This window comes from Geotrypetes seraphini, chromosome 5, assembly GCF_902459505.1.
Source record: "Geotrypetes seraphini chromosome 5, aGeoSer1.1, whole genome shotgun sequence".
Lineage (NCBI taxonomy): Eukaryota > Metazoa > Chordata > Amphibia > Gymnophiona > Dermophiidae > Geotrypetes > Geotrypetes seraphini.
Window position 1 is genome coordinate 82,854,624 of NC_047088.1, and position 27,416 is coordinate 82,882,039.

The 27,416-nt window shown below is 43.0% G+C and overlaps 1 protein-coding gene across 6 annotated transcripts in view; it reads left to right on the top strand.

Annotated features, from left to right (window-relative positions):
* The window catches only part of AIFM1 (apoptosis inducing factor mitochondria associated 1), a 136,143-nt gene that overhangs the window by 48,157 nt on the left and 60,570 nt on the right, over positions 1-27,416 (top strand). For all 6 annotated transcript variants that reach the window (XM_033945167.1, XM_033945168.1, XM_033945170.1 and 3 more), the window contains exons 9-11: positions 8,070-8,154; positions 18,069-18,145; positions 22,258-22,366. In XM_033945167.1, the coding sequence (XP_033801058.1) occupies positions 8,070-8,154; positions 18,069-18,145; positions 22,258-22,366 (271 nt within the window). The remainder of the gene's footprint in view (positions 1-8,069; positions 8,155-18,068; positions 18,146-22,257; positions 22,367-27,416) is intronic.

A 27,416-nucleotide genomic window follows, 5' to 3' on the forward strand; every position in this document is an offset into this window, starting at 1 on the left:
TAGACTCAAAGCAGTGTACGAGTTGTTTTGTTTTTTTAATGCTATCAATAACCCCCCACATACAAATACTTGAAGATAATTTATTGCTTTTACAGGCAGCCCCTATAGAGGTATGCAAATGTGGGGATGGGGGTGGAGCTTTACCTTGTGAGTGAGGGGCATCAACCTTGCATCTTGGGGTGGGGGGTTTGAGTTAGGGTGGACCCTGCTTTGCTGGCCTGAGAGCATGGGGCTTAGGCTTTGCTGCCTGATATGTCCAAGCTGTTGGAATAACACTGCTTGCAAGGTGACTCGCAATCAGTGTTCTTTTAAAAACATGTTCAACAACTTGTGATACTGAGATTCTACAGACTGCTATATCCAGCAGTAAATTAAGGTGCATAAAAGGCGATCTTTACTGCACTTGATGATTTCCTTCCTCCATCTCCTTTAATAAAATGTTAAAACTCCATACCTGACCAATTAAATAATAAAATATTGCTTTTATGCCCTCCTTCCTCTCTATATTGTTTCATATTACAACTTAATGTACTCATTTATAAAATAAACCAAAAACACCAGAAACAAATTTTCAACATTTTCCAAAAGTTCAAATAATCTTTTGTATTTGAGATCTTCTGACAATTTATTCCAAAGGCCTAGTACAACATCAACAAAGCAGAAAGCTTGTTTTCTTACCAACCAAAAATCCTAGTGCCTTCAGCCCCTCTGCTGCCCTGTTTCTACATCCTTTGGAACCACCTGCTTACTGCTGCCCTCGGATTGATCTTTTTTTGCCTGCTTGGATTCTCTGTCTCAACCCTCTTCTTTGGTAGAAATATGTTAAGTTTTTGAAAGCTGCTCTCCATTTCCTTTCCTTTCATCCCTATACTATAATCTCACAAGTTTGATATTTCTTACAGTTGTGACTGTTCTCATTATCAATACAGATCTCTTGTTTAAGAGAAAATGAACTGAACCCCACTGATGCTTAATGAGAGACTTGTCTTGCTAAATGCACATACAACCTTTGGATAGGATTAGAAAGTCTTCTAAGGCATTTGTTAGAGAGCTCTCAGGCTGATCATAAAGCACTCTTATCTGTATTTTGTCCACTTGTAAAGCGAGTATATTAATAGAGGTGAAATGGAGAAGTAGCACAGTAGTTAGAACACTGAACTGGCAACAAGGAAAGCCTTTAGAGCCTGCTGCTATTTTTTGTGATCTTGAATAAGTTACTTAACTCTGCGTTACTTCAGGTGCAAACTTACATTCAGGTCTTATTATCTAACTCCCTTGAACTATTGATGAAAAAAGGTGTGAGCTAAATCCAAAATAAATAATGTCTCTTGTTATTAAGTACTGTACTTCAAATGTACACTTTGTATTAAGAGAGAGCAAGAAGGAGAAGTTTTAAGGGAAAAAAATGCAAAACGGCAGAGATCTTTTGGCAGTTTGGTAGTAGCTAAATTAATTTCTTATGAATACCATATGCTACCATGGTGATTAAATATGCATTAAGAACGTTAGTTGGTTCTTCATCCCCTGCACATTATACATATGCAGTTTTTAGGTGTGCTACTTCCTCTACATAGCACTATTTCCTGGCTCTCTAGGTTTATCTCAACCCTTTTATCTTCCCATCTGATTAATCCTATTTCTTCTATGCTTATATTTTTTTGCCCCCACTGCCTTCACTTTCTTTTGTAAAAGCTAAAGGAAATGACCCAATCATTTACCATCCCATAGTTTCTTTCCATGTTCTTCCTCTAACCTTCTCAATTAATTCTGTTTTCTACCATCCATGGTCTTAGATTTGAGACTCCAGTTTTGAAACTGCTCCTTCTGCAAGATTATAAAATAAGGAGTATTAGAGTGTTCTTACTATTTGCATGTTCCATATTCGTGGATTCTCTTATTCACTTAAAATAAAATATTCACCATTCATGGCCATTGTTGCTTATTCATGGCTATGCACCAGTGCAGGTGCAAAGAAAGTGTGTTCTCATGAGGATGAAAAATATTCATAGAGCTGTGCATGAATATTGTTACACCAAAAGACCATATTGTACTTTTACAAAAAAAAAAAACCCTGTGTATAAAATAATAAATAATCTGTTCTTTACAAGAAGTGTACATGAAATGAGTTTATGGTGTTACATAGTAAAAGTATACAGTAGTGCTGCCTGATTCGAATTGATTCACTTTGGGTTAATTGATTCGTATTTTAAAAAAATTGGCCTTGCCGATTCGGGGCCAAAGGCTTAGTTTTAATAAACAGCTTCTAAACTTCAATAAAGATCAGCACTTTTGGCAAATCCGAGGGATGAACATGAGTGAGCACGAAAGACAGCAGAGGCCTCTCACGGAGCGCAAGCGAGGAGAAAGTAATGTAGTACTCTCCCCGTCCATCAGCCATGGGCTGCGCACACATGTGGGAATGTCGCACCTTTACCGCTTCGTCCTAGTCCCAGCACCTGGTGCACTCTTCCCGAGCCCTGCCTCCCTGCTTGCTCCCTCGCCAGTTTCGCTGTTGAAATGAAGCCATTCGCCTCATGACAGCTGCTTCTCCAAAACACTGAACTTCCGAAAAAGAAATTATGAAGGGATGAGACTCATGGTGGGGAAGAAGATTAAGAAGAGGATAAGCAATGTAAAAACGCTAGAGCAAGCATGGTCCCTTTTTAAGAACACAGTCACCGAGGCGCAAAATCTCTATATACCGCATATCAACAAGGAATCCAAGAGGAAAAAGAACAAGGAACTGGCATGGCTCATTGTAGTGGTGAAGGAAGCGATCAGAGACAAAAAGACTTCGTTTAAGGAATGGAAAAGGGCAAAAATGGACGAAAAGTGGAAAAAGCACAAACAACATCAAAGCAGGTGCCATAAGGCGGTAAGAGGGGCCAAAACACAGCAGTCCGCTTGATATTTGGATTGAAAAAGAGTGACCATGTTAGCCCCTACTACAGACTGCTTCACTGGCTGCCAATGGAGGCGCGAATAATATTCAAGTTCTCTTGCATTTGTTTCAAGCTAGTTTGGGGACTAGCTCCTATCTACCTGTTACCTCACTTCATACTATACAACCCTACAAGACAAACCAGAAACTGTAATCTATTTGCATACCCAAGCGTTACTGGCTGCAAATACAAAACCTTTCTGGATAGAACTTTTATGTACCAAGCAAACAAACAACAACACTGGTTAGACAACTACATCAATGGAGCAAGACTGACCTATGATGCCTTTAGAAAAGCCATAAAAACTGCCTTATTCGACAGAAATATCACTTAAAAAGTACCTACACCAAACACTAAATATGTCCTCTCCTGCATATAAATCTGAAACATCTGAAACTTCTAACATTTGCTAACAATCTATATATTGTATTTCGCTGCCTTTTAAGCTTCTGTATGCTGTATATATTGTATTTCAAATGCCTTTTTTAAGATTCTGTATGCTGTATTTCTCTGACTTCTGCATATTGTAACTCACTGACTGTCCAGCTCTCTTCAATGTGAACCGCCTAGAAGTTTCACGACTATGGCGGTATAGAAGAATAAAGTTATTATTATTATTATTAAAAGAAACTACAAGGGAAAAATAGCCAAGGAGGCAAAAAACTTCAAGCTGTTCTTTCGATATATTAAAGGGAAACGACCCGCGAAGGAAGCGGTGGGGCCGTTGGATGACCATGGAATAAAGGGAGTACTAAAGGAGGACAAAACCATCGCCGACAAACTGAACACATTTTTTGCGTCTGTATTTACCGAAGAGGATATACACAACATACCGGAAGCCGACAGGAAATGAAGATGGAAAACTGACAGGGTTGACGGTCAGTTTAGAAGAGGTATGCAGGCAGATTGATAGGCTTAAAACCGATAAATCCTCTGGACCGGATGGCATCCATCTGAGGGTAATCAAGGAACTGAAAGGGGCTATAGCTGAAATGCTTTAACTAATAGCTAATCTGTCGATCAAATCAGGAAGGATTCTGGAAAACTGGAAAGTGGCGAATGTTATGCCGATCTTCAAAAAAGGTTCGAGGGGAGATCTGAGAAACTACAGACCGTTGAGTCTGACCTCGGTACCGGGAAAGATGATAGAGATGCTGATAAAGGACCACATCATTGATCACCTTGACAGACACAATCTGATGAGGACCAGCCAGCACAGCTTCAGCAAAGAAAGATCTTGCTTGACGAACTTGCTGCACTTCTTTGAGGGAGTAAACAGGTAGATAGACCCGGTCGACATTGTATATCTGGATTTTCTGAAGGTGTTCGACAAGGTTCCGTATGAACAACTACTTCAAAAAATTGCGAGCCATGGAATCGAGGGTGAAATATTCACGTGGATTAAACACTGGCTGACGGATAGGAAACAGAGAGTGGGGGTAAATAGACAATACTCGGACTGGAAAAGCGTCACGAGTGGAGTGCCCCAGGGTTCGGTGCTTGGACCTGTGCTCTTCAACATATTTATAAACGGTCTGGAAATTGGTACGATGAGTGAGGTGATTCAATTTGCAGACGATACGAAGTTATTCAGAGTAGTAAAGATGCAGGAGGATTGCGAAGACCTGCAAAGTGACATAAACACGCGCGACATGGCAAATGAGGTTTAACATGGATAAGTGTAAGGTGATGCATATCGGTAACAAAAATCTTATACACGAATACAGGATGTCCGGTGCAGTACTTGGAGAAACCTCCCAGGAAAAAGACTTGGGAGTACTGGTTGACAAGTCAATTAAGCCGTCCATGCAATGTACGGTGGCAGCAAAAAGGGCGAACAAAATGCTAGGGGATTAAGAAGGGGATCACAAACAGATTGGAGAAGGTTATCATGCCACTGTACCGGGCCATGGTACACCCTCATCTGGAACACTGCGTCCAGCACTGGTCGCCGTACATGAAGAAGGACACAATACTACTCGAAAGGGTCCAGAGAAGAGCGACTAAAATGGTTAAGGGGCTGGAGGAGTTGCTGTACAGTGAGAGATTAGAGAAACTGGGCCTCTTCTCCCTTGAAAAGAGGAGACTGAGAGGGGACTTGATTGAAACATTCAAGATAATGACGGGAATAGACTTAGTAGATAAAGACAGGTTGTTCACCCTCTCCAAGGTTGAGAGAATGAGAAGGCACTCTCTAAAGTTAAAAGGGGATAGATTCCGTACAAACGTAAGGAAAGCACCCTCCAGGGATTCAAGACAAAGTTGGACAAGTTCCTGCTGAACTTGGTTGGTTCAGTGAAGGGAACTTGGTTGGTTTAGTGAAGGGAGGGGAAGTTTACACATTGCTTTGTAGCCCTTTTCTTCACCCCCCTTCCCCTTCAAACCTACAGTTTGGCTCGATCTGATCTGAAACTACTCGCACAGAAGGTGTGCAGGTAGTTTCAGATCAGATCGAGCCAAACTGTAGGTTCGAAGGAGTGGGATGGAGAAAAGGCTACAAAGCAATGTGTAAACTTCCGCTCCCTCCCTTCGCTGAACCAACAGCTCGTCCTCAGAAGGAATCAGAATGCTCTGACAGTGTTGCTCTGTGGAGAGAGGGTGTGTGTGTGGGGGGGTGGAAGACACCTAATGGGGAGGGGGTAAGTTTTTTTTCTCGAGAGGGAGAGAGAATGTGTGTGTGCTGCAGAGTACGTTCAAACCTCATTCCCCAGCAGCTGGGAAACAAAGGTGGGTTGCAAGAGCCAGAGTGGAATTAACATTGATGCGTTGATTTAATCGAAGTTGTAAGATTGTGCAAAAAGCAAGCCGTGCTTTCTTTAGTTGCTCTTGTGGATTGCATGAGGTTGATCTTTCCTGGCTTCCTTTTCTGGTTTTGCAAAACGTAAGTAAGGCTACTGCTTGTTTCCCCTTCAAGTTTTGACCAAGGTATTCATTGTATTTGGGAACGTGATGAAGTGACCATAAAATGAGTTTTCGCAGTCCACACTTTATGCTCATGGTTTCAAACATCCTGGTAGGTTTATTTTATAGCCTCTTCACCCATCCCACCCTCTTTGCCCTCTCCTACTCACACTGGTACTGTGATGTAAACAAAATAACCACAGCAGAATACAGCAGCTTTCCAAATACAGGCAAGCAATTTTGTAGTGCAAGAGACTGTAGGCCAGGGGGGAAGCCAGAAGACGCTACAAAGAAGGGGGGGGAACATGCAGGTCTTTGGGGGGAGGGGGCCTTGCTCTAGAAGTACACAGAGGGAGCGAAGGGGGGGGGTTCAAAGAGACATGCATATGCCGGACGGGGGGAGAAAAGAAATAATGGGTCTTAAAACAGAGGGGAGGGAGAGAGATAGTGAACAATGAGATTTAGGGAGGGAACAGAAAAGGAGAGAAGTTGGACACAAGGGATGGTGTGGAGAGGGGATAGAGATACTGGATAGGATGGCAGTTGGGAAGAGAAAGGGAGAACTCGTAGACCCTGGGGTGGTGGGGAAGGAGGGAGAGATGCTGGATGAAAGGGTAGTTGAGAAAGGAGAGATGGTGGATCTGGAGATGGTGAGGTCCATCGCTGCAGCTGTGGGGATGGAGATGAAAAAAAGGAAAGATGCCAGAACTCCAGGGTAGGGAAGGGAAATGGAAAGGGAAGACAGAGATGGAAGATGGATGGTTAGCACGGAGAAAGAAGAAAATGACAAATGGGCAGGAGACCGTGGCTAGCCAGTTATCTGATTTGAATGACCAGACAACAAAAGGTAGAAAAAATAATTTTATTTTCTGTTTTGTGATTATGATATTTCAGATTTGAAGTTTGTATCCTGCCAGAGCTGGTATTAGACCGTGAACGTGAACTAGTATTTAACAGAGAAGAAAAGTCATTTTTGTTTGTTTATTTTATTTATATCACAGTACCAGTGTGGGTAGGAGAGGGCAAAGGGGGTGGTGGGGTGGGTGAAGAGGCTATAAAATAAACCCACCAGGATGTTTGAATAAAACACCCAATTGGGCAGGAAAATCGAATTGAATCGAAAAATTGGTGTCAGGTCAAAAGCGCACCGGGACAAAGGCGCGCCCAGACAATTGAGCGCAGCGCGCACCGCCGCGCTGCTCTAAATTACTGTTTTTAGCGCTCCGACAGGGGTGTGTGTGTGGGGGGGAACCCCCCCACACTTTACTTAATAGACATCGCGCCGCGTTGTGGGGGGTGTGGGGGGTTGTAACCCCCCACATTTTACTGAAAACTTCACTTTTTCCCTGTTTTTAGGGAAAAAGTTCAGTTTACAGTAAAATTTGGAGAGTTACAACCCCCCATAACGCCGGCGCGATGTCTATTAAGTAAACTGGGAGGGTTCCCCAACAAAACCCCCCGTCGGAGCCCCTAAAAACTGTAATTTAGAGTGGCGCGGCGGCGCGTGCTGCGCTCAATTGTCGGCGCGCGCTTTTGTCTTTCACGCCGTTGTCTGTGAACCAAAAAATCGATTCAATAGGCTGAATCTAATCAAAAATTTATTTTCCCGAATCGGGCAACAGGGTCACACAAGAACCTAACCCCCTTTTTCCTATAGGATCAATGGTTCCGTAGTCACAGGATTTTTTAGGAAGCTAACCCCTGCGAATAGTGAGAATGCATTGTTTCTACTTTTTTCCATCTACATATTACTTTTCTCCAGACAATCATGCCCAGAAACTTGGGAATGTTTGCTATTTGTGAGAGCTAGAGGGTAATCTCCTTGGATATTAATCCTCCACACCACCAGTAGAGACTGCCCCAGATTGTATCCATTGTGCTCTTGTTCCTAGAATTCAAGGGTATTTGTCTTTGTGATACACACGAGCCTTTTTGAACAAGTGGTAAGAGCTTGGATCTCATGTGCTGTGGCTGAGCCATAGGACCAACTTGTACTCTCTTCTTTTTAAAGAACAACTAAAAATATAGTGTGGAATCTATGCATGTCCTAAACATTAATGGTGTAGGAGGAATCCAAAATGCTTAGAAGGTATATCAATAAATTATACTTATTTCTACCATTTTAATAATGATGGCTATACACAGAATTCTAAAGCAAGAATTATTTACTTGATACATGAATGTTGTGAACTGAACTTAGTTCCTATGCATGATTTATTTTTGCAGGTGGTTTACATGGATGTGCGAGCAAATAAAGTGAGACTTGATGATCACGCCGAGATATCTTACAATAAATGTTTAATTGCAACAGGTAACTCCATTATATTCTGTTAAGAACATGCTTTTGTTCTGCTGTAGTGAAGGGAAATTATAAAGATTTATTTGATGTCTGAAAAGAGACTATTGTACAAACTATGGCCCAGATTCACTAACGATAGCGATTCAATCGCTGTTGGTCGATTCCTGGCCGATTTTAAAACAGCGATTGATTCACTGTCTTTTTTGCATGCAAACTCCCAACTCAGTCGCTCTCAATCGCTCAGTGAGCGATTGAGTCAGGGCAGAGCCCTGACAGGAGAAGCAGCTTCTTGTCACCACTGTCAGGGCTTCTGCTGGGTTTTAAATTTTTTTTTTTTTTTTAAATTGGGCAGGTATTTTGCGTGTATTACACACACAAAATATGTCTGATTAAAAAAGAAAAAAAGCCCTCCCCCTGACAAAGTGCCCCCCTCCTCCCCGAACCAAAAAAAGTGCCTCCCCACCAATGCCTGCCGCCATCGCCACTTCAAAATTATGGCAGGAGGGATTCCCACTTCCTCCTGCCATCGGGCCGACTCACCTCCAAAAAAACCCAACAAACGGCAGGAGGGATGCCGACTCCCTCCTACCACCAGACATCCCGTCCCCATACCTGTATCTGTAAGGGAGCAGGAGAGGTGCTCAGTCCCTCCTGCTCCTATGCCTCCAGTGACGCCTCTGGGCCTTAGGCCCCGCCCTGGTGCATCATGTGATGCATGGGGGCTTAAGGCCATGATTGGCTCAAGCACCTCAGGCCCCTCCCAAGGGAGGCGTCTGAGGCACCTGAGCCAATCAGGGCTTTAGGCCCCTCCCCGTGCATCACATTATGCACCGGGGCGGGGCCTAAGGCCTAGATGCATCGCTGGAGGCATAGGAGCAGGGGAAGTGAGCACCCCTCCTGCTCTCTTACAGGAACGGGGAGGGGGTGTCTGGTGGCAGGATGGAGTCGGCATCCCTCCTGCCTTTGTTTTTTTTGGGGGGAGTGGGAATTCCTCCTGCCATAATTTTGAAGCAGTGGCGGGCGACGACATTTTTATTCTTTTTTTTATATCGGGCTGATATTTTACATGTGTAACGCACGCAAAATATCAGTGCCATTAAAAAGAAAAGTAAAAAGAAATACAGGCAGACCTGTTGGTAACACAGTTACCGAAAGGTCTGCAGCAGTCGAGTTTTCACAATAGTAAAACCCGATGCAAAATAGCCAAGCAATTGTTAGTGAATCAATCGCTTGGCTATTTTGCATGGGGTTTTATTAATTTGCATGGGTGGATCGGATGGGATCATAAACTAGGCGGTGGGCCGTTTAGTGAATCGGGTTGGGGAACGATCACAAAACTAGTAAAACCAAAAATATTATAAGGTGAATGTGTGAGGGCCCTCAGTTTGCAAAACCAGTTGGTTCAACCAACCCCCATAATGGAGGGTTGCTATATAGACTTCAACCCCCAAATGGGTGTGGTTGTTCAGAACATCCCTGAGCCTCTCGCAGTGCATAAATACATGTGATCAATAAATAATTCAGTGTTTAAAATCTCCACCATGTGCAGGTTCAGTATTAATGTACTAATACTCTGAAATCATTCAATTAAAGAATGCCAATCATTTGCCATGAAACACACTGTAGTCTGTATTATACATTCACGATATGAGAAAAAATTTGTTACAATTGTCACTTATCTGCTGTGCTGCCAGCTATGATTTATAGCCAGATGCAATATGCTCCACGCAGTTAAAATGTATTTGGGTTTGACAGAGCTCTGTTTTAGAAGCTTAGCTTTCTTCTTCAGGAACCCGTTGCTGCGAACAGAGAATTGGCATGTGTTGAAGATGGCAAATTAGTTTGAGAGGAACGTTACCCACGCTACCTGCAAAGAAGTAAAAAACCGTGATGACATACTGATGTCTACAATACCACATATTTGAATAACTTTATTATCATAAATAAATGCAATTAATAAGCGATGCATTAAAAATTGCATCCATGAAGTATAATAGAAGTAAAGTATATTTCATTAAATCATAGTATGGGCCACTTGCAACTAAAGGAAAAATTTTGGATTTTTGAGTTGCATGCAGTTCAGCCACAGGCTTTGAATGATTACATTGAATGGCATACTGTGATTTAATACAAAATAGCCGAGGACAAAACCAATTTCAAGTAGATTTTAATGCCAGACCTCAAACACCTAAGACACTACTCTTAACTATTTTCGTGCCCTTTTTTCATCATTGGTCTTGGCAAAGTGATGTGTGCAAAAAGATTCATTCAAAATCTATATTTTAAACAGGCTCTATATAAATTATAAAGTACATATAGTGCTGTAGAGGAAAGGCACTTAACTTTCTGCCCGACGGCTGCCCAACCATTTCACTTTTGGTTTCATCAGGAGCTATGCCTCAAATATGAACACCAAATTTGTGAAAAATCGTTAGCTGAAGACCACAGACAACACTGCTCTCAGCACAGCACTCAGCCTAATCTAATCTAATCCTTAGGTTTGTATACTGCATCATCTCCACGTTCGTAGAGCTCGGTGCGGTTTACAGAGAAGAAATGGGAAGGAACTACAACAGAGGGTTAGAGGTAGAAGTGTGAAGAAAATTTAGAGGACTTGGGATGCCAAGCTAAAAGAGTTTCCTTGATTCCTAATTTGGAGGGAGACTTACATTTTTGAGAAAAGCCAGGTTTTCAGATGCTTGTGGAAAACTTGGAGAGAGCTCAAGTTCCGAAGAGGGGAGGTAAGGTTGTTCCAGAGCTCAGTGATTTTTAAGTGGAGGGAGGTCCCTAGCTTTCCTGTGGGAAATGCCTTTTAGCGAGGAGAAGGATAGTTTAGTTTATGGGAGGATCTGGTAGTATAATCTAATCTAATCTTTAGGTTTGTATGCTTGAAAGACACCCTCAGTGAAACGGTTGGGCAGCCATCGGGCAGAAAGTTAAGTGCAACAAGTTTTTTTTCTCGCCTTCCCCTCCCTAAAACTATGTCACCTCAAAAGGTTCTTCGACAAAACCTTCGCCTTCCAGGCAGCCAAACAGAACCCTTGGCTAGCCCAAATTCTGCTCAAGGCCCACTCCTACCTGGATTTCCGAAAAATACTCAAAACTCATTTATTCCACGCTCAAAATCCCTAATCCCCTCTCTCACCCCTCCCTCAAACGACCCAACTCTCCTCTCAAACGACCCCTCCTCTCAAACGACCAACCCCTTTTTTGATTCCCCCCCATCTCACTACCTCCAATGACCTGTACAATCCCCCCCTCTCATGCTCACCTTAACCACCTCATTGCTTGTAATTATGATCAATTGTAAGTTCTTGTTAAATTTTGTTTATCTGTTGTGAAAACTCCCCTCCTCATGCTCACCTGAATATCTACTTTACTTGTAATTCTAGTTTATTGTAATTTCTTATTAAACTTTGTTTAATTGATGTGAACGCCTAGAACTCTCTGGGTATGGCGGTATACAAGAATAAAGTTATATTATTATTATTATATGGAATATAGTGTGTTTCATGGCAAATGATTGGCACTCTTTAATTGAATGATTTCAGAGACTATTAGTACATTAATATTGAACCTGCATACGATGGAGATTTTGAACACTGAATTATTTATTGATCACACATATTTATGCACTGCAAGAGGACTAGGGATGTTCTGAATGACCGTACCCATTTGGGTTGAAGTCTATATAGCAACCTCCATTGTGGGGGTCAGTTGGAACTCAACTGGTTTACAAAGTGCTAGATTCACTAAGCAAACCAATTGGTTTGCGACCGCCTAGCAACCAGATTTCTCTCCGGCCCGATTCACAAACCTGTCCAGCGATCTGCTTCAAATCCGTGCATGCAAATGAGGAGAAACGCATGCAAAGTAGGCCGGGATGCGATTCACCATTCAAATTTTGGACCCCGATTGTGCTGGCCGATCAAGAATAGAAGCAACTGCTGGGGACCAGTCGCACAGGTCTCTGCCGACTCTCCTGCTCCATTGCCCTACTCTTTGCCCCGATTGAAAGAGGTTTGCAGCACCGGGGGAATCGTGGGGCTCCTGTCCCTGCTCTGCTCTCTGCCTTGAGCTCTGCTTTGGAGCCGATTTCAAAACAAAAAAGGGTATAGGAAAGAGAGGAAAGGAAGTGTGACTCTCTGCTGCCTTCCCTGCAGTGCGAGCCCATGGGTTTAAAGCGGGGTTACACGCTGCAGTGCAGCCCCGTTTTAAACCTGCGGGCTTGCACTGCAGGGGAGGCAGCAGAGAGCAGGAGAGTCTGGGTGGCAAGAGCAGGGCTGAAAGGGGAGAGCAGGAGAGTTGGTGTTAAGTTTAAAAAAAGAAAAAAAATATCTATGCTGGGCCCAGAGGTCTGTATTACCCTAAATGGGCTGGATGTTATTTTGTTGCTCGTGTCTATATAGTATTAGAAAGGACGCCTCAGCCCCACCACTCCACCGCAAAAATTATTTAGATCGTGGGAAGCATTGTGTGGTGCTTCATCATTGGCTGTCTTTTCTGAGTTTAACCAACTTAAGTGTTTTTACTTTATTTTTGCATTTTTTAACTTCGTTGTTATATTTTTGATCTGGTCATCTCTTAAATACACCACTGTTATATTGTACTTATTGATAGTGATCAAACTTTAGAATAGTACTTATCTCAGCCAAACCTGGGGAGCCAGACCCGACATGTTTCGCACATAAACTGTGCTTTCTCAAGGGTCTCCCTAAAAAATATGGAAACGGAACCGTAAACATACAGTTGTGTACAGCCCCCATCCTATCAAAAGTTATAACATTAAAAACCAGTGTAATAGAATACGACTCACCGAGGTCGCCGCCGTCATCCGACTCCAAGAGTTTAAATGAGCAAAAGATGGCGCCGGCATCCTCGGAACTTAATTTAAATACTTCCTTCTCGCCTTTAAGTACACGCCCCCCTGCAGCTTATTGGCCGGGCTCGTGATGAGCTCACATCACAGAACTCCATTCAATCATGTTATTTAACCCACGGGGTTCAACTGTATCAACCTTAAAAATGTACCTCTGCTCCTCTTCATTGAGCTGTCTCATATCCCCCTCCCCCTCAATATCATTGATCTTGTAGAAGGATTTATGGTTCACTTAGCAGTATTATAAACACGTTACGTTTCTGTTAAGTGGTCTAGAGAAAACCATAACCTTTTATTCAAGTTCAAATATCATGGTCTAATTATACGACACAAACCCAGGCTAATGAGAAATATCTTTATTATGAAAATAGAAAAATATAATTCACAAGCCAGCTGCAGAATCTAAATATTGTTCAAAATATCTAATTACACAAATGAAACTCAGTACATGATTATCACAATCTAATGGTTAGACAAATAAGTAAAACTTCTTGTTACACACACACTATTCCTTATAATAATAATCCCTGATTAGCAAATGATTATATTATCACCCAGGTAACTTTTCAACCCTTTACCTTTATCAATGATTCCTATCTAATTCCCAAGCTAATAAAAGTAATTTCCGTATGCTCACCCTTAATTAGCCTCTCCGGCACAATTAGGTGGAAGAAAACTTCGTGACAGCTGGAAGACGTCAGGAATACCGTTGTAAAAGTTACACGTGTTGAAAATCCTTGATGAGGCTATAAATCATCAGCAATAAGTTCCGTTTATCTGTGCTAAGTTCAGAACAGTTTTTAAATGTCCGAATTTCTATCTCTTAGGCAGAGAATCACATGAGGTAACTTACAGGTCTAATTATTGAAAGAAAAAGTTTACAATTAGAACATCTGTGAGCAGATCTGAGCTTCCCCGGACCTTATCACAGACTAACTAATTATTAATTAATTAGCACCTTTCTTTTCTTGAATCTCATCAGATGACTTCCTCGGACCAATCCAGAAACAGAACTTGATGAATAGCCTTTCTGTATAAAGTATCATATATGCTGGAAGACCCAGGGCTGTTAGACAGATAAGAACAGAATAATTTCTTCAAGATTCACACTGTCCCATTATTAAAGCACAGATGAATGCCCTTGAATAGCAACATTCGGGTACATCCCCATAATGCATCATTCTTCTTACTTCTTGCAAAATTCATGCTGGAAAGTTGCTTGCAGAGAGAGATATTCTTGAAACAATGGTTCAGGCTTGATGACATCATAGAGGCCTAACCTTCAGGTGTGAATACGGAAATATCCCTACAATCTTGTAAATAATGCGCCATCTTAGTTCATCTACAGAATGTTGATGTTTAGCCCAGTGCTCTACTAAGGGAGCCTGGGCTACCCTGTTTACAATGCGGGACTTGTGTTCGTTAAGACGTAACTTGATCTTACGATTAGTGCGGCCGATGTATATGAGATCACAGGGGCAGATTATTGCATACACAACCCCTTGTGAGTTGCAATCAGTATCCGTTCTAGATCTTAAAATCAGATCCCTCCCAGGAACCTGCCAACTATCCCCCTGGATGGTGAGTGGACACCACTGGCACCTTCCACAACTGCCGTGGCGACCACCCACCATTCTCTGTCTCATCCCATATCTTTGAAAATTGCACCATTGGCCCAATGATCTCCCCCGAGAAAACCCTCCGGGACGACCCATTGTCAACACCCGGTTCTCCATTCTGGAGCCCTTTCTAAGATGGTGGATTTCTTCCTCAGGGAAGAAGTCCCTAAGATTAAATCTTATATTAGGGATTCTTCCCATTTTTTAAGGGACTTGATGAATCTGGAGCTGGATAGGTCTGACAAACGGTTGGTAACTTTAGACGTTGTGTCTTTGTACACCCAGATCCCGCAGGATGAAGCTCTCCATACCATTCGTCAGACACTTCAGGCTATGACCCCTCACCGCATATCTATTGACTTTCTCGTACAATTGGCTACCTGGGTGATAAAGAGAAATTATTTTCAATACCATCAGAAGTTTTTCCAACAAACCCAGGGGGTAGCGATGGGGGCTACTTTGGCCCCCTCAGTCGCTGCCCTATATATGGCAAAATTTGAGGAGACCTGGGTGTATACCTCTATATGGTACCCCAATATTTTATTTTGGGGTCGATTTTTAGATGATATTTTCTTTATTTGGGACAGTACGAGACAAGAATTAGAAGCGTTTTACCAGCATTTGAATTCTGTTGACACCAATATTAAATTCACCATGGTATGTCACCAAACCACGATTGACTTTCTAGACATTTCCGTTCAGATACAGGAGGGTTTGATTTCCACATCACTTTACAGAAAGCCAGTCACTAAAAACACTATACTACATTACAACAGCTTTCACCCGTACAAACTAAGATACAATTTGCCTATTGGGCTATTCTTGCGGATACGCAGGATTTGCTCTTCGACCACTCAATATAAAATGGAAGCTAAAAAATTGGGGGACAGGCTGCGGATTAGGGGTTATCCTGAAGGTTCAATTAGACAGGCGTATATAAGGGGGAGATATGCGCAGAGGAATCTCCTTTTGTTGGAACCGAGAGATACTCCTCAGGGAGATTATAATCAACTCACTTGTGTCTTGCCTTTTTCCAGGGCAACTTCAGCCCTGGTAAGCATCCTCAGGAAATATTGGCATATAGTACAGAGTCACAAACCTTTGGAAAATTTCCCCTTAGTCGCGTATTCTCGGGGGAGATCATTGGGCCAACGGTGCAATTTTCAAAGATATGGGATGAGACAGGGAATGGTGGGTGGTCGCCACGGCAGTTGTGGAAGGTGCCAGTGGTGTCCACTCACCATCCAGGGGGATAGTTGGCAGGTTCCTGGGAGGGATCTGATTTTAAGATCTAGAACAGATACTGATTGCAACTCACAAGGGGTTGTGTATGCAATAATCTGCCCCTGTGATCTCATATACATCGGCCGCACTAATCGTAAGATCAAGTTACGTCTTAACGAACACAAGTCCCGCATTGTAAACAGGGTAGCCCAGGCTCCCTTAGTAGAGCACTGGGCTAAACATCAACATTCTGTAGATGAACTGAGATGGCGCATTATTTACAAGATCAATGATATTGAGGGGGAGGGGGATCTGAGACAGCTCAATGAAGAGGAGCAGAGGTACATTTTTAAGGTTGATACAGTTGAACCCCGTGGGTTAAATAACATGATAACATGATTGAATGGAGTTCTGTGATGTGAGCTCATCACGAGCCCGGCCAATAAGCTGCAGGGGGGCGTGTACTTGAAGGCGAGAAGGAAGTATTTAAATTAAGTTCCGAGGACGCCGGCACCATCTTTTGCTCATTTAAACTCTTGGAGTCGGATGACGGCGGCGACCTCGGTGAGTCGTATTCTATTACACTGGTTTTTAATGTTATAACTTTTGATAGGATGGGGGCTGTACACAACTGTATGTTTACGGTTCCGTTTCCATATTTTTTAGGGAGACCCTTGAGAAAGCACAGTTTATGTGCGAAACATGTCGGGTCTGGCTCCCCAGGTTTGGCTGAGATAAGTACTATTCTAAAGTTTGATCACTATCAATAAGTACAATATAACAGTGGTGTATTTAAGAGATGACCAGATCAAAAATATAACAACGAAGTTAAAAAATGCAAAAATAAAGTAAAAACACTTAAGTTGGTTAAACTCAGAAAAGACAGCCAATGATGAAGCACCACACAATGCTTCCCGCGATCTAAATAATTTTTGCGGTGGAGTGGTGGGGCTGAGGCGTCCTTTCTAATACTATATAGACACGAGCAACAAAATAACATCCAGCCCATTTAGGGTAATACAGTTTCATTGACGTTTATAAGGCTGGATTAATATTATAAGATAAGTGGCCACTACAGTAGTGGGCCCAGAGGTCTAGCACATGCGCAGATCATCTACAGATGGTCTGCGCATGCGCTGTGATCGCTTTGTCATTTTTGTTTGATTATATTCTTTTGAAGTGGGGTTTCTAATTGTAAAATATCTGTACTGAATGGAAAATCAGCTTGGGAGCATTCAGCTTATTACCACCATAAATACAGGCATAAGTGTAGTGTCTGTATTGTACCAGGCTTCAGCTTTTTAAAATAGTTGGGTGTCCCTGAATCCCACCACGCAGGCGTATTCTAATCAAAATTGTCATCTGATTTCCATTTTGTGATGGCCTTTTCATGCATGGGCCATTTTAATCTGTTTTTATTATGTTGCTCACAAATATTTTAAAATTGTTTTAACCATGAAGGGATTGGAACTTGTATACCGCCTTTTTGTAGTTTTACAACCACACTCAAAGCGATTTACATACAGGTACTTCAAGCATTTTTCCTATCTGTCCCGATGGGCTCACAATCTATCTAATGAAGGTGAGCAGATGCAGGTGTGAACTTGAAGGATAGACCAACTGCATGCAGACCACGTAAAACATTTAGGTGTCGGTATTCAAAGGAGTTTTACTAAGCAGGAGAGACTCTGCAGCTGAAATTTGGGTAGAGCAATTCTTTAAATGCTTAGTGGTGATATTCAATCCACCACCAACTGCTTAAGTGGATAAAATTAGGACAGCAAAAAGTTAGTCCTAACTTCATCTGTCAAGTTAATCAGTCATTGGTCTGAATATTGGCTGATGTCTGGTTAAATTCTGGGTGACAACACAAACTTGTATTTTCAGTGCTGGAACCTGGATATGGCCCAGCAATATCTGGAGTTAATTCCACCTTCAGTGGTCAGAAGCTTAACTTCTGACCACTGTAGGCTGAATATTGTCTCCTAATTTTTGTGTGGTGATAGTGAATTTTTTTTCAAGACTTGCTTTAAGATTTATTTCAAAACAGTATGAACTTTATTCTGTGCAGGAGACTAAACTGTTGTGACTTGATAATGGATAAACTGGTCATTGCCATCATTTGTGTTAAACATATGATTACCTTAGAGCCAATTGCCTCTTTTAGTCCATTAATTATCTCTTGCCTCCTCCACCTCCCATAGGTGGTACTCCACGAAATCTCCCAGCCATTGAAAGGGCAGGAAAAGAAGTGAAGGAAAGGACAACACTTTTTAGACGGGTAATGCATATTGTATATTGCATCTTGTAGATAGATGGAAAAGCCTATGCTTTGGTGACCCCAACTCTCTATTTGGCATTCTGAAGTATTGTATTACTAGTATGAATCATGCTTTCGTGAAAGAAGGACAAAACAAAGCCTTCTTTTCTTTACACGGTTGAATTTGTGTCAAAGCCAAGAATACACAAATTCTGCACATTTGTGTATAGACTTCAAATAACTTTTTGTAATTTTAATTGTAATTGTGTAGCTTAGAAATCTAAAACAGAGAAAATGATGGCAGGTAAAGAGCATATAGCCTATCCAATCTACCTAATTTGTACTACCCCTTCCTTTCCTTTCAAGATCCTCTGTGCCTGTTCCATGCTTTCTTGAATTCAGAGACAGTCTTTTGTCTCTTCACACCTCTGCTGGGAGGCTATTCCATACAACTACCACCTTTTCCTTAAAGAAATATTTCCTTTGATTACTTCTGAGTCTGTCCCCTTTCACCTTCATCCTATGCCTCCTCATTCTAGAGCTTTGTTGAAAAAGATTCATGTCTTGCGCATTTATACTACAGAGATATTTAAATGTCTCAATCATATTTCTTTTCCACTACCTCTAAGAACATAAGCAATGCCTCTGCTGGGTCAGAGCTGAGGTCCATCGTGCCCAGCAGTCCACTCACGCGGCAGCACAACAGGTCCAGGATCTGTGCAGTAATCCTCTATCCCCTTTTCCAGCCTGCTGCTGGTGCTCTCTCTCTCTGTCTCTCTCTCTCTCTCTGTCTCTCTCTCTCTCTCTGCCTCTCTCTCTGCCTCTCTCTCTCTCTGCCTCTCTGCCTCTCTCTCTCTCTGCCTCTCTCTCTCTCTCTCTCTCTGCCTCTCTCTCTCTCTCTCTCTCTCTGCCTCTCCCTCTCTCTCTCTGCCTCTCTCTCTCTCTCTGCCTCTCTCTCTCTCTCTGCCTCTCTCTCTCTCTCTGCCTCTCTCTCTCTCTCTCTCTCTGCCTCTCTCTCTCTCTCTGCCTCTCTCTCTCTCTCTGCGCCTCTCTCTCTCTCTGCCTCTCTCTCTCTCTCTCTGCCTCTCTCTCTCTCTGCCTCTCTCTCTCTCTCTGCCTCTCTCTGTCTCTCTCTGCCTCTCTCTGTCTCTCTCTCTGTCTCTCTCTGCCTCTCTCTGTCTCTCTCTCTGTCTCTCTCTGCCTCTCTCTCTGTCTCTCTCTCTCTCTCTGCCTCTCTCTCTGCCTCTCTCTCTCTCTGCCTCTCTCTCTCTCTCTCTCTGCCTCTCTCTCTCTCTCTGCCTCTCTCTCTCTGCCTCTCTCTCTCTCTCTGCCTCTCTCTCTGCCTCTCTCTCTCTGCCTCTCTCTCTGCCTCTCTCTCTCTGCCTCTCTCTCTGCCTCTCTCTGCCTCTCTCTCTGCCTCTCTCTCTCTGCCTCTCTCTGCCTCTCTCTGCCTCTCTCTCTCTCTCTCTCTCTCTCTGCCTCTCTCTCTCTCTCTCTCTCTCTCTGCCTCTCTCTGCCTCTCTCTCTCTCTGCCTCTCTCTCTCTCTCTCTCTCTGCCTCTCTCTCTCTCTCTCTCTCTCTCTCTGCCTCTCTGCTGGTGTCCTCTCTCTATCCCTCGCCCTCTGGACCGACTTCATCTAGTTTATATTTTTAAAGATGTATTCTCCAGAATTGTACACAGTGCTTTAAATGAGATTTGAGACACTGCAGAAGACAAAATAAAAAATATCCACCAATGAAGTTCCACACGAAAAGCAGCAGAGCAAAAACAAGGAGAACAACTGTGGAACTGATGATCTTGATAGTCTTTATTTGAACAATCCTGGTGTGCAAGGTGCAGTTCAGAGAATCCAATATAAAAACACATAGTAAATAAATTGTGGTATAGACCCGACATGGGCTGTGTTTCAGTCATAAAAGACCTTCTTCCAGTGTCCAGTACTTCTATAGACCACAAGCAATGGATTGCAAATAAGCAAAACAAAATACTGTGTATGAATAATTGTAACCGATCAAAACAATGCTGTCTAGTTGGGTATATACCACAATTTATTTACTGTGTGTTTTTATATTGGATTCTCTGAAATGCACCTTGCACACCAGGATTGTTCAAATAAACACTTCATCAAAATCATCAGTTCCACAGTTGTTCTCCTTGTTTTTATTAAAAGAGACACTACCACCTCTCTTTTTCCTTTTAGCCCTTCCCTTCCCTGTGCATCCATGCATCGTTCTGACTTTCCCATTGTCTATTCTACCTGCATATAGTATATGTAAACTGCTTTGATTGTACCCATAGAAATGCGGTATATGAAATCCATGACCCTTTTACCTACCTGTTGGGCCATCTTATGATCATTGGACAACAATCACCCCCCAAGCTCTGCTATTCTTTTGTGCACAGATGTACTGCTACGCTATTCTGCACCCTTTAGGTTTTTGCAGCCCAAATGCAGGACCCTGCATTTTTTAGCATTAAATGTTAGCTGCTGAATTTTAGAACATTCTTCAAGCTTTACTAGATTCCTCTTCATCATATCCATACCATCTGGCGTGCATATTCGATTGCAGATTTTGATATTATTGCAAAGGGGCATAGCTTACCAGACAGCCCTTCCACAATATTACTTACAAAAATATTTAAAAACTGAACTAAGGCCTGGATGCACTAAAGATACCGACTGAATCACTGTTGGTCGATTCTGGACAAGCGATTAATGCACTACCAAGTTTGCATGCAAATAATTTGCACGGAGGTGCAAATCATTTGCATGCTAACCCGACAGACCAGTTGCTCAGTGAACGATTGACACATGTCCAGAGCCATAACAGCAGTGATAGGGGAAGCAGGCTCCTGTTACACAAGCACAATCTACCCTATTAAAAAGAAAAGAAAAAAATCCCCCTGCACTGTGACCCTCCTCTCCTCCACGGCAGCAAAAATGGCAGGAGGGATACCTACTCCCTCCTACCTAGCCGAATACCCTGTACCATGCCCTGCCATGGACCCCCCCTCCACCGTGCCACAGCCCCCTTCCTCCTGAAAAAAAAAAGACAGGAGAGATGCCCACTCTCTCATGCCACCGAATGCTCCCTTGACCCCCCCCCCCCAATACCTTTATTAAACGTTGGGAGCGGGAGGGAAGCATTGTCCCTTCAGCTCCGAGTCCTGCACATTGAAAATGACCGGCCTTTCCCTCTCTGATGCACCATGTGATGCATGGGGAGGAGCCTAAAACCCTGATTGGCTCAAACGCCTAAGGACCCTCCCCTCAGGAGGGGCCTTAGGCATCAGCCAATCAAGGCCTTAGGCTCCTTCCCATGCATCACATGGTACACCGGAGAGGGGAAGGCCCGTCATTTTTGATGGGTGGGACTAGGAGCTGAAAGGACTGTGCTTCCTTCCAGCTCCCAGTATTTAACAATGGTACCTGGGTGGGGAGGGGGTGTTTGGGGGAGATTTTGGGGGAGTATGGTGGGATAGTTCATGGGGGGGTGGGCTCTGTTGGCAGGAGGGAGTAGGCATCTCTCCTGCCAATCTTCTCTCTTGGGGGGGTATTCCTGGTGCTGCGCTTATCGGGGAGTGCCGTCATCGGTGGTGGGGGACTTTTTTATTTATTTATGGGACAGATATTTAAATATCGGTGCCATTGAGGAAAAAAAGAACCAAGCAGGCCTATCGGTAACATAGTTAGTTACCGACAGATCAAGACCAGTTGGTTTTTCCAGTCACTACCCCCCCCCTTTTTTTTTGTGGGGGGGGGAATAGTCAAGCGATGTTAGTGCATCAATTGCTTGGCTATTTTGCATGGGGTTTTAGCTAATTTGCATGGCTGGATTGTAAAATGGGTGATCAAGGGGAAAAACATAGTGGGCCGTTTTGTGCATTGGGTCGGTAAAGGCGTCGTCACTAATCACTAAAGCTGTGAAAACAGGTTTAGTGACGATCGCTTACTTTAGTACATCTAGCCCTAAAAACCAATCCATACCCTTTATTTCAAAGTGAACTCCATTTACTATTACCCTTTGTTGCATTCCACTCAACCAGGTCTTAACTTAGTCACTTTAGAGTTTATACCCATAATGAATATTGCCAGTGTATTAAGGTAATATAAATCTGGCTTGTCTTACAGATTGAGGATTTTAAATCCCTGGATAAGATTTCAAAAAATGTGAAGTCCATCACTATTATTGGTGGAGGCTTCCTGGGTAGTGAACTGGCCTGTGCTTTAGGAAGAAGAGGTATGTGTAGCATATTTATGGAACCTAATTTTTCCACAGCTGATAAGAGATAATATAAGTACCTTGTTTTTTCTGTGTGCACATTTGAATCTACTGTAGTTGTACTGTTCTCCTGTGAAGAGGATTAAAAAAATTGTACTGCAATCAGTGTCCAGTGTGTGCTCTGAACACACAAAAAAATGATAATTCTATAACTTGGGCATCACACATGTAGATATTTAGAAAAGTAGGACTTAATGGCGCATAAGCACACATGTGCTAGCAGGGTTCCTAAGCGCTATTCTGTAAATACTCAGTTAATTTACAGAGTGGGTATTTGCAATGGAGCCTATAGAGGGATTGAGTATGGGTGGGACATAGGAAGAGCTCCCATTTATGCATATAGCTTACAAAATACTGTAAGGTACACACATTTCTGCTGCACTTAAACATCCATACTCAATACCAGCTGTGTGGCTGTTGTAACTGTAAGTGCCTAAATGTTAGGTGCACTGATATTAAGTTACTGCATATACTCGAATATAAACCGAGGTGACCCTTTTCCCCTAAAAAGGAGGGGAAAAAGTTGACTCAAATGTAAACCGAGATTATTTCGTGTCCCTCCAGACCAGCACAAAAACGGATGGGTTTTCACTCCTCTTCCAGCAAGTGGAGACTGAAACATTGACTTTTGGCTACAGTACAAGCGGGGTGTGCAGTCCCTATTACACTCAGTCTTTTCTCAGTCTCCAACAGGTGGAGTGGTAAGTTGTGCAGTCTGTGCTGAGGCTTCTTTGGGCCTGTTGAATCTGGTTAGGGAATTTTTCTTGACTCTTTTACTTCTAGACATAGCTTGGGGGGACCTTCTTGGGGGTCCTACTTACCTCGAGGGGAGAGTGCCACATTCGAAAGGGTCGAGTCCTTCCCCCCATTTCCCCCATCTCCCCAGGTTTTTCTGTGTTTAGAATAATCTCAACTGTACGCCTGACCACCTGTCCGGCACAGACTACAGTTCATAGTACCTTGTGAGTTCTGCTCTCTTGAGACAGCTGGTTAGCTGTGAGAAGTTTGGGGGGAAAAAAAGATACAAGAAATAAAGGAGCATAAAGCGGTCTTGAGGTCGCCATTTTTGTACAGCGTGGTATGTGGTTTTTTTGACGCATTCAGTATGAGCACTTCAAAGCAGCAGTACAAGTGTGTTTTATGTGGGCGTTGAGCGGTGGATGCGGCTGGTAGGTGCATGAAATGTTCAGCTGCCGCAAGGGGGACCTGGCTTCAGGTGTTGGCGCACTGCTCATCAGTGGGAGGCACTGATGATGCCCAAAGTCTCACCTGCTGTCCACACTGGGGTTTCCTCAGCTGCCAGCGGTCTGGTGGATTTGGTGTTGTGGACTGCCGGGGAGGCAAAGGATTCCCTTGTCGCTGCGGTTGGAGATGCTAGTGGTGTTTCTGTAGCGGCGAGGTCGAATTTGGCTTTGTTGCCATGTATTCTTTCAGGGGACAGTTTAGCAATGGCCCTTTTCTCAGTTTTGGCGGGTAGCATGTCCATTTTGCCCACGACCTGAGCATGGGCATTGGACGCCTGCGCACTCATAAAGCTGCAGCTGCCAATTAAGCTGCTAGCTTTCACTGAAGGTGTGAAAAATAACAAAACATGCAAAATGACACTAATGCAAGGTTTTACCAAAATATAATAATTATAATTATGTATTTATTTAGTTATTGTTTATATTGTTTCATTATGAGACTCAAAAGAATAAAGCATAATTGCTTGCGTTAACAGTTGCATTAGTGGGAGGTCGTTATAGTTGCCAAAATGCTGGCCTTCTGATAATGAACTCAGTTCAATATTTTGAAACACCCCATTATATACCTTTGGCTCAGTGTGACATCATCGACTGTCAGCCAATAAAATAACAAAGAGGTGTTTAAAAGTTAGACAAAGAAATTCCTCTACGTTTAAAAGTTTCAGAAATTACATTTATAAGCACATAAGCATTGCCTCTGCCGAGTCAGACCATAGGTCCATCATGCCCAGCAGTCCGCTCCCGCGGCGGCCCCCCAGGTCAATGACCTGTAGTGATCTATTACTCAAGAGCATTTTGTCTTGTATAGTAACCCTTTAATTGTACCCCTGGATTCCCTTACCCTTTAGGAACTCGTCCAATCCCTTTTTGAAACCCAAAACTGTACTCTGCTCAACTACCCCCTCTGGAAGCGCATTCCAGGTGTCCACCACCCTCTGGGTGAAGAAGAACTTCCTAGCATTTGTTCTGAACCTATCTCCCTTCAATTTTTTTGAGTGTCCTCTAGTTTTTGTTGCCCCCGCCAGTCTGAAGAATCTGTCTCTCTCTACCTTCACTATACCCTTCATGATCTTATAAGTTTCTATCATATCCCCTCTAAGTCTCCGCTTTTCTAGGGAAAAGAGCCCAACTTCTCCAGCATCTCAGCATACGAGAGGTTTTCCATGCCTTTTATCATTTTCGTCGCTCTTCTCTGGACCCTCTCGAGTATCGCCATATCTTTCTTTAGGTACAGCGACCAGTACTGGACGCAGTACTCCAGATGCGGTCGCACCATTGCCCTGTACAGCGGGAGGATAACTTCCTTGGTTCTGGTAGTGATACCTTTTTTGATAATGCCCAACATTCTGTTTGCCTTTTTTGAGGCCGCTGCGCATTGTGCTGCCGGTTTCATTGTTTTATCCACCAAAACCCCCAAGTCCTTTTCTAGGTTGCCTTTTCCCAATGTCATCCCCCCCATCGTGTAGTTGTATATCAGGTTCCCTTTCCCTATGTGCATAACTTTACATTTCTCCACATTAAAATTCATCTGCCATTTATCTGCCCACTCACTCAGTTTGTCCAGGTCCCTTTGGAGTTTTTTACATTCCTCTACAAATCTAACCTTACCGGAGAGTTTTGTGTCATCCGCAAATTTTATAACTTCACACTTTGTCCCTGTTTCCAAGTCATTAATAAATATATTGAATAGCAGCGGTCCCAGCACTGACCCTTGTGGGATGCCACTTGTGACCCCTTTCCAGTCAGAATAGTGTCCCTTTACTCCTACCCTCTGTTTCCTGTTTGCCAGCCAGTTTTTGATCCATCTGTGTATGTCCCCTTCCACCCCGTGGTTCCACAGTTTCCTTAGAAGGCGCTCATGAGGTACCTTGTCGAAGGCTTTCTGGAAGTCTAGGTATATCTATGGGGTCACCTTTGTCCAAATGTCCGCTTATCCCCTCGAAGAAGTGCAGTAGGTTTGTTTGGCAAGATCTTCCAGTACAGAAACCATGCTGGCTTGTTCTCATCAGCTCATTTTTTTCTATGTGCTCACTGATACTATTCTTGATCAATGATTCGGCCATCTTCCCCGGAACTGAGGTCAAGCTGACCGGTCTATAATTCCCTGGGTCGCCTCTGGTTCCTTTCTTGAAGATAGGTGTAACATTTGCTATCCTCCAGTCTTCCGGTATTACCCCTGTTTTCAGGGATAGGTTACAAATCTGCTGCAGTAACTCCGCTATTTCGTTTCATTAACATTTTATAACATATCCAATTATTCAAGAAAATCTACAATTGTTAACAGGGTGCTAAAATTTTCTCAGCCTGCTGAAATGTTCTCAGCCTGCTTTGAACAGTCAATTTTCATGTTACTTACAAACAGTGCTGAAAATTGGTCAGCCTTAGAGGAAAGGAGAAAGTGAAGGAGAAGGCAATCAAAGAGCAGGAGGGGCTGTTTTCCCCCTCTCCCTAAGCTGACAGTTTCAAATTTCATTGATCTTCACACAGAAGCCTTCCTATGTTAAAGACTGGAACAGCAGTCTCTGACTCTAAATTAACCATTTCTGGATGTTGTGTTCAGGATTTTTTCCTTAGTATCCTTCCATTTCATTTTTAATACATCCATCCATTCATACTTGCTTGGGCCCAAGCATTCCATACATTCATAACTTGGTCATTCATATTTCATAAATGTTATATCTCAGTTTAGGATACTTCTTCCTAGCCAGCCTAAGGCACATCTGGTATCAATTAGAACCACATTGCTAAAAGCGGGAAAAACTCTGAACAAAGACTTGACAGAGACAGAAAATCACTGACACAAAATGGAGTCCAAGACACAGAAGATATAGAAAAGACAGAGAACAAAATGGAGTCCATATATATCCTGATTTCCTCCATGATCTAGCCTAATAGCAAAGTACATAAAAAGAATATTATTATACTTTCCCTTAATGTTAATCTGTAGTGTGTTTTTCTGGCCTTGACTACGTCCATATTCAGATTTTTATTCACCCGTTTTTCGTACGCTTCTATTGGGCGTGACCTTAACTAACACATATGCTTGTATCTAACTAGAATTACCCAGAATCATATGAAAAACAGGCCTTTTTGTAGAAAAACTCTACAAAAATATTGCACTATCATGTCCTGATGTCCATTCCATTACCGTCCCATAGACATCACCCCCTACTGGCCACGAGCCACTACTGCTCAGACCTCAGGCGACCTTCCTCCTGTGTTAGAACAACAGGAACAGGTGTTAAATGTGTCTTCTGCTCCTGCTATGCTTTGTGGATTGCTGCCAGGGTTGTTTAGCCTTGAATTTATGTTGGCCATATGCAAGTCTTATTTACAGGCAGCAGGGGGTCCTGCTTCAGTTCTGGGGGTCGTGAGGTCGTCAGGTTTTTTTTTTTTTTTTGCCTTCCACAGCCACCCCTGTTCAGTCTCCTGCTATGGCTGCCTCTGTCCAGCCCCCTCAGCCATCGTCCAAGCGGCCGCAGTATACAGATTGAGATCTTTAATTCTGTCCCCATACGCCTTATGACGAAAACCACGCACCATTTTAGTAGCCTTCCTCTGGACTGACTCCATCCTTTTTATATCTTTTTGAAGGTGCGGCCTCCAGAATTATACACAGTATTCTAAATGAGGTCTCACTAAAGTCTTATACAGGGGCATCAATACCTCCTTTGTCCTACTGGCCATACCTTTCCCTATGCACCCTAGCATCCTTTCAGCTTTCACTGTCACCTTTTCTACCTGTTTGGCCACCTTAAGATTGG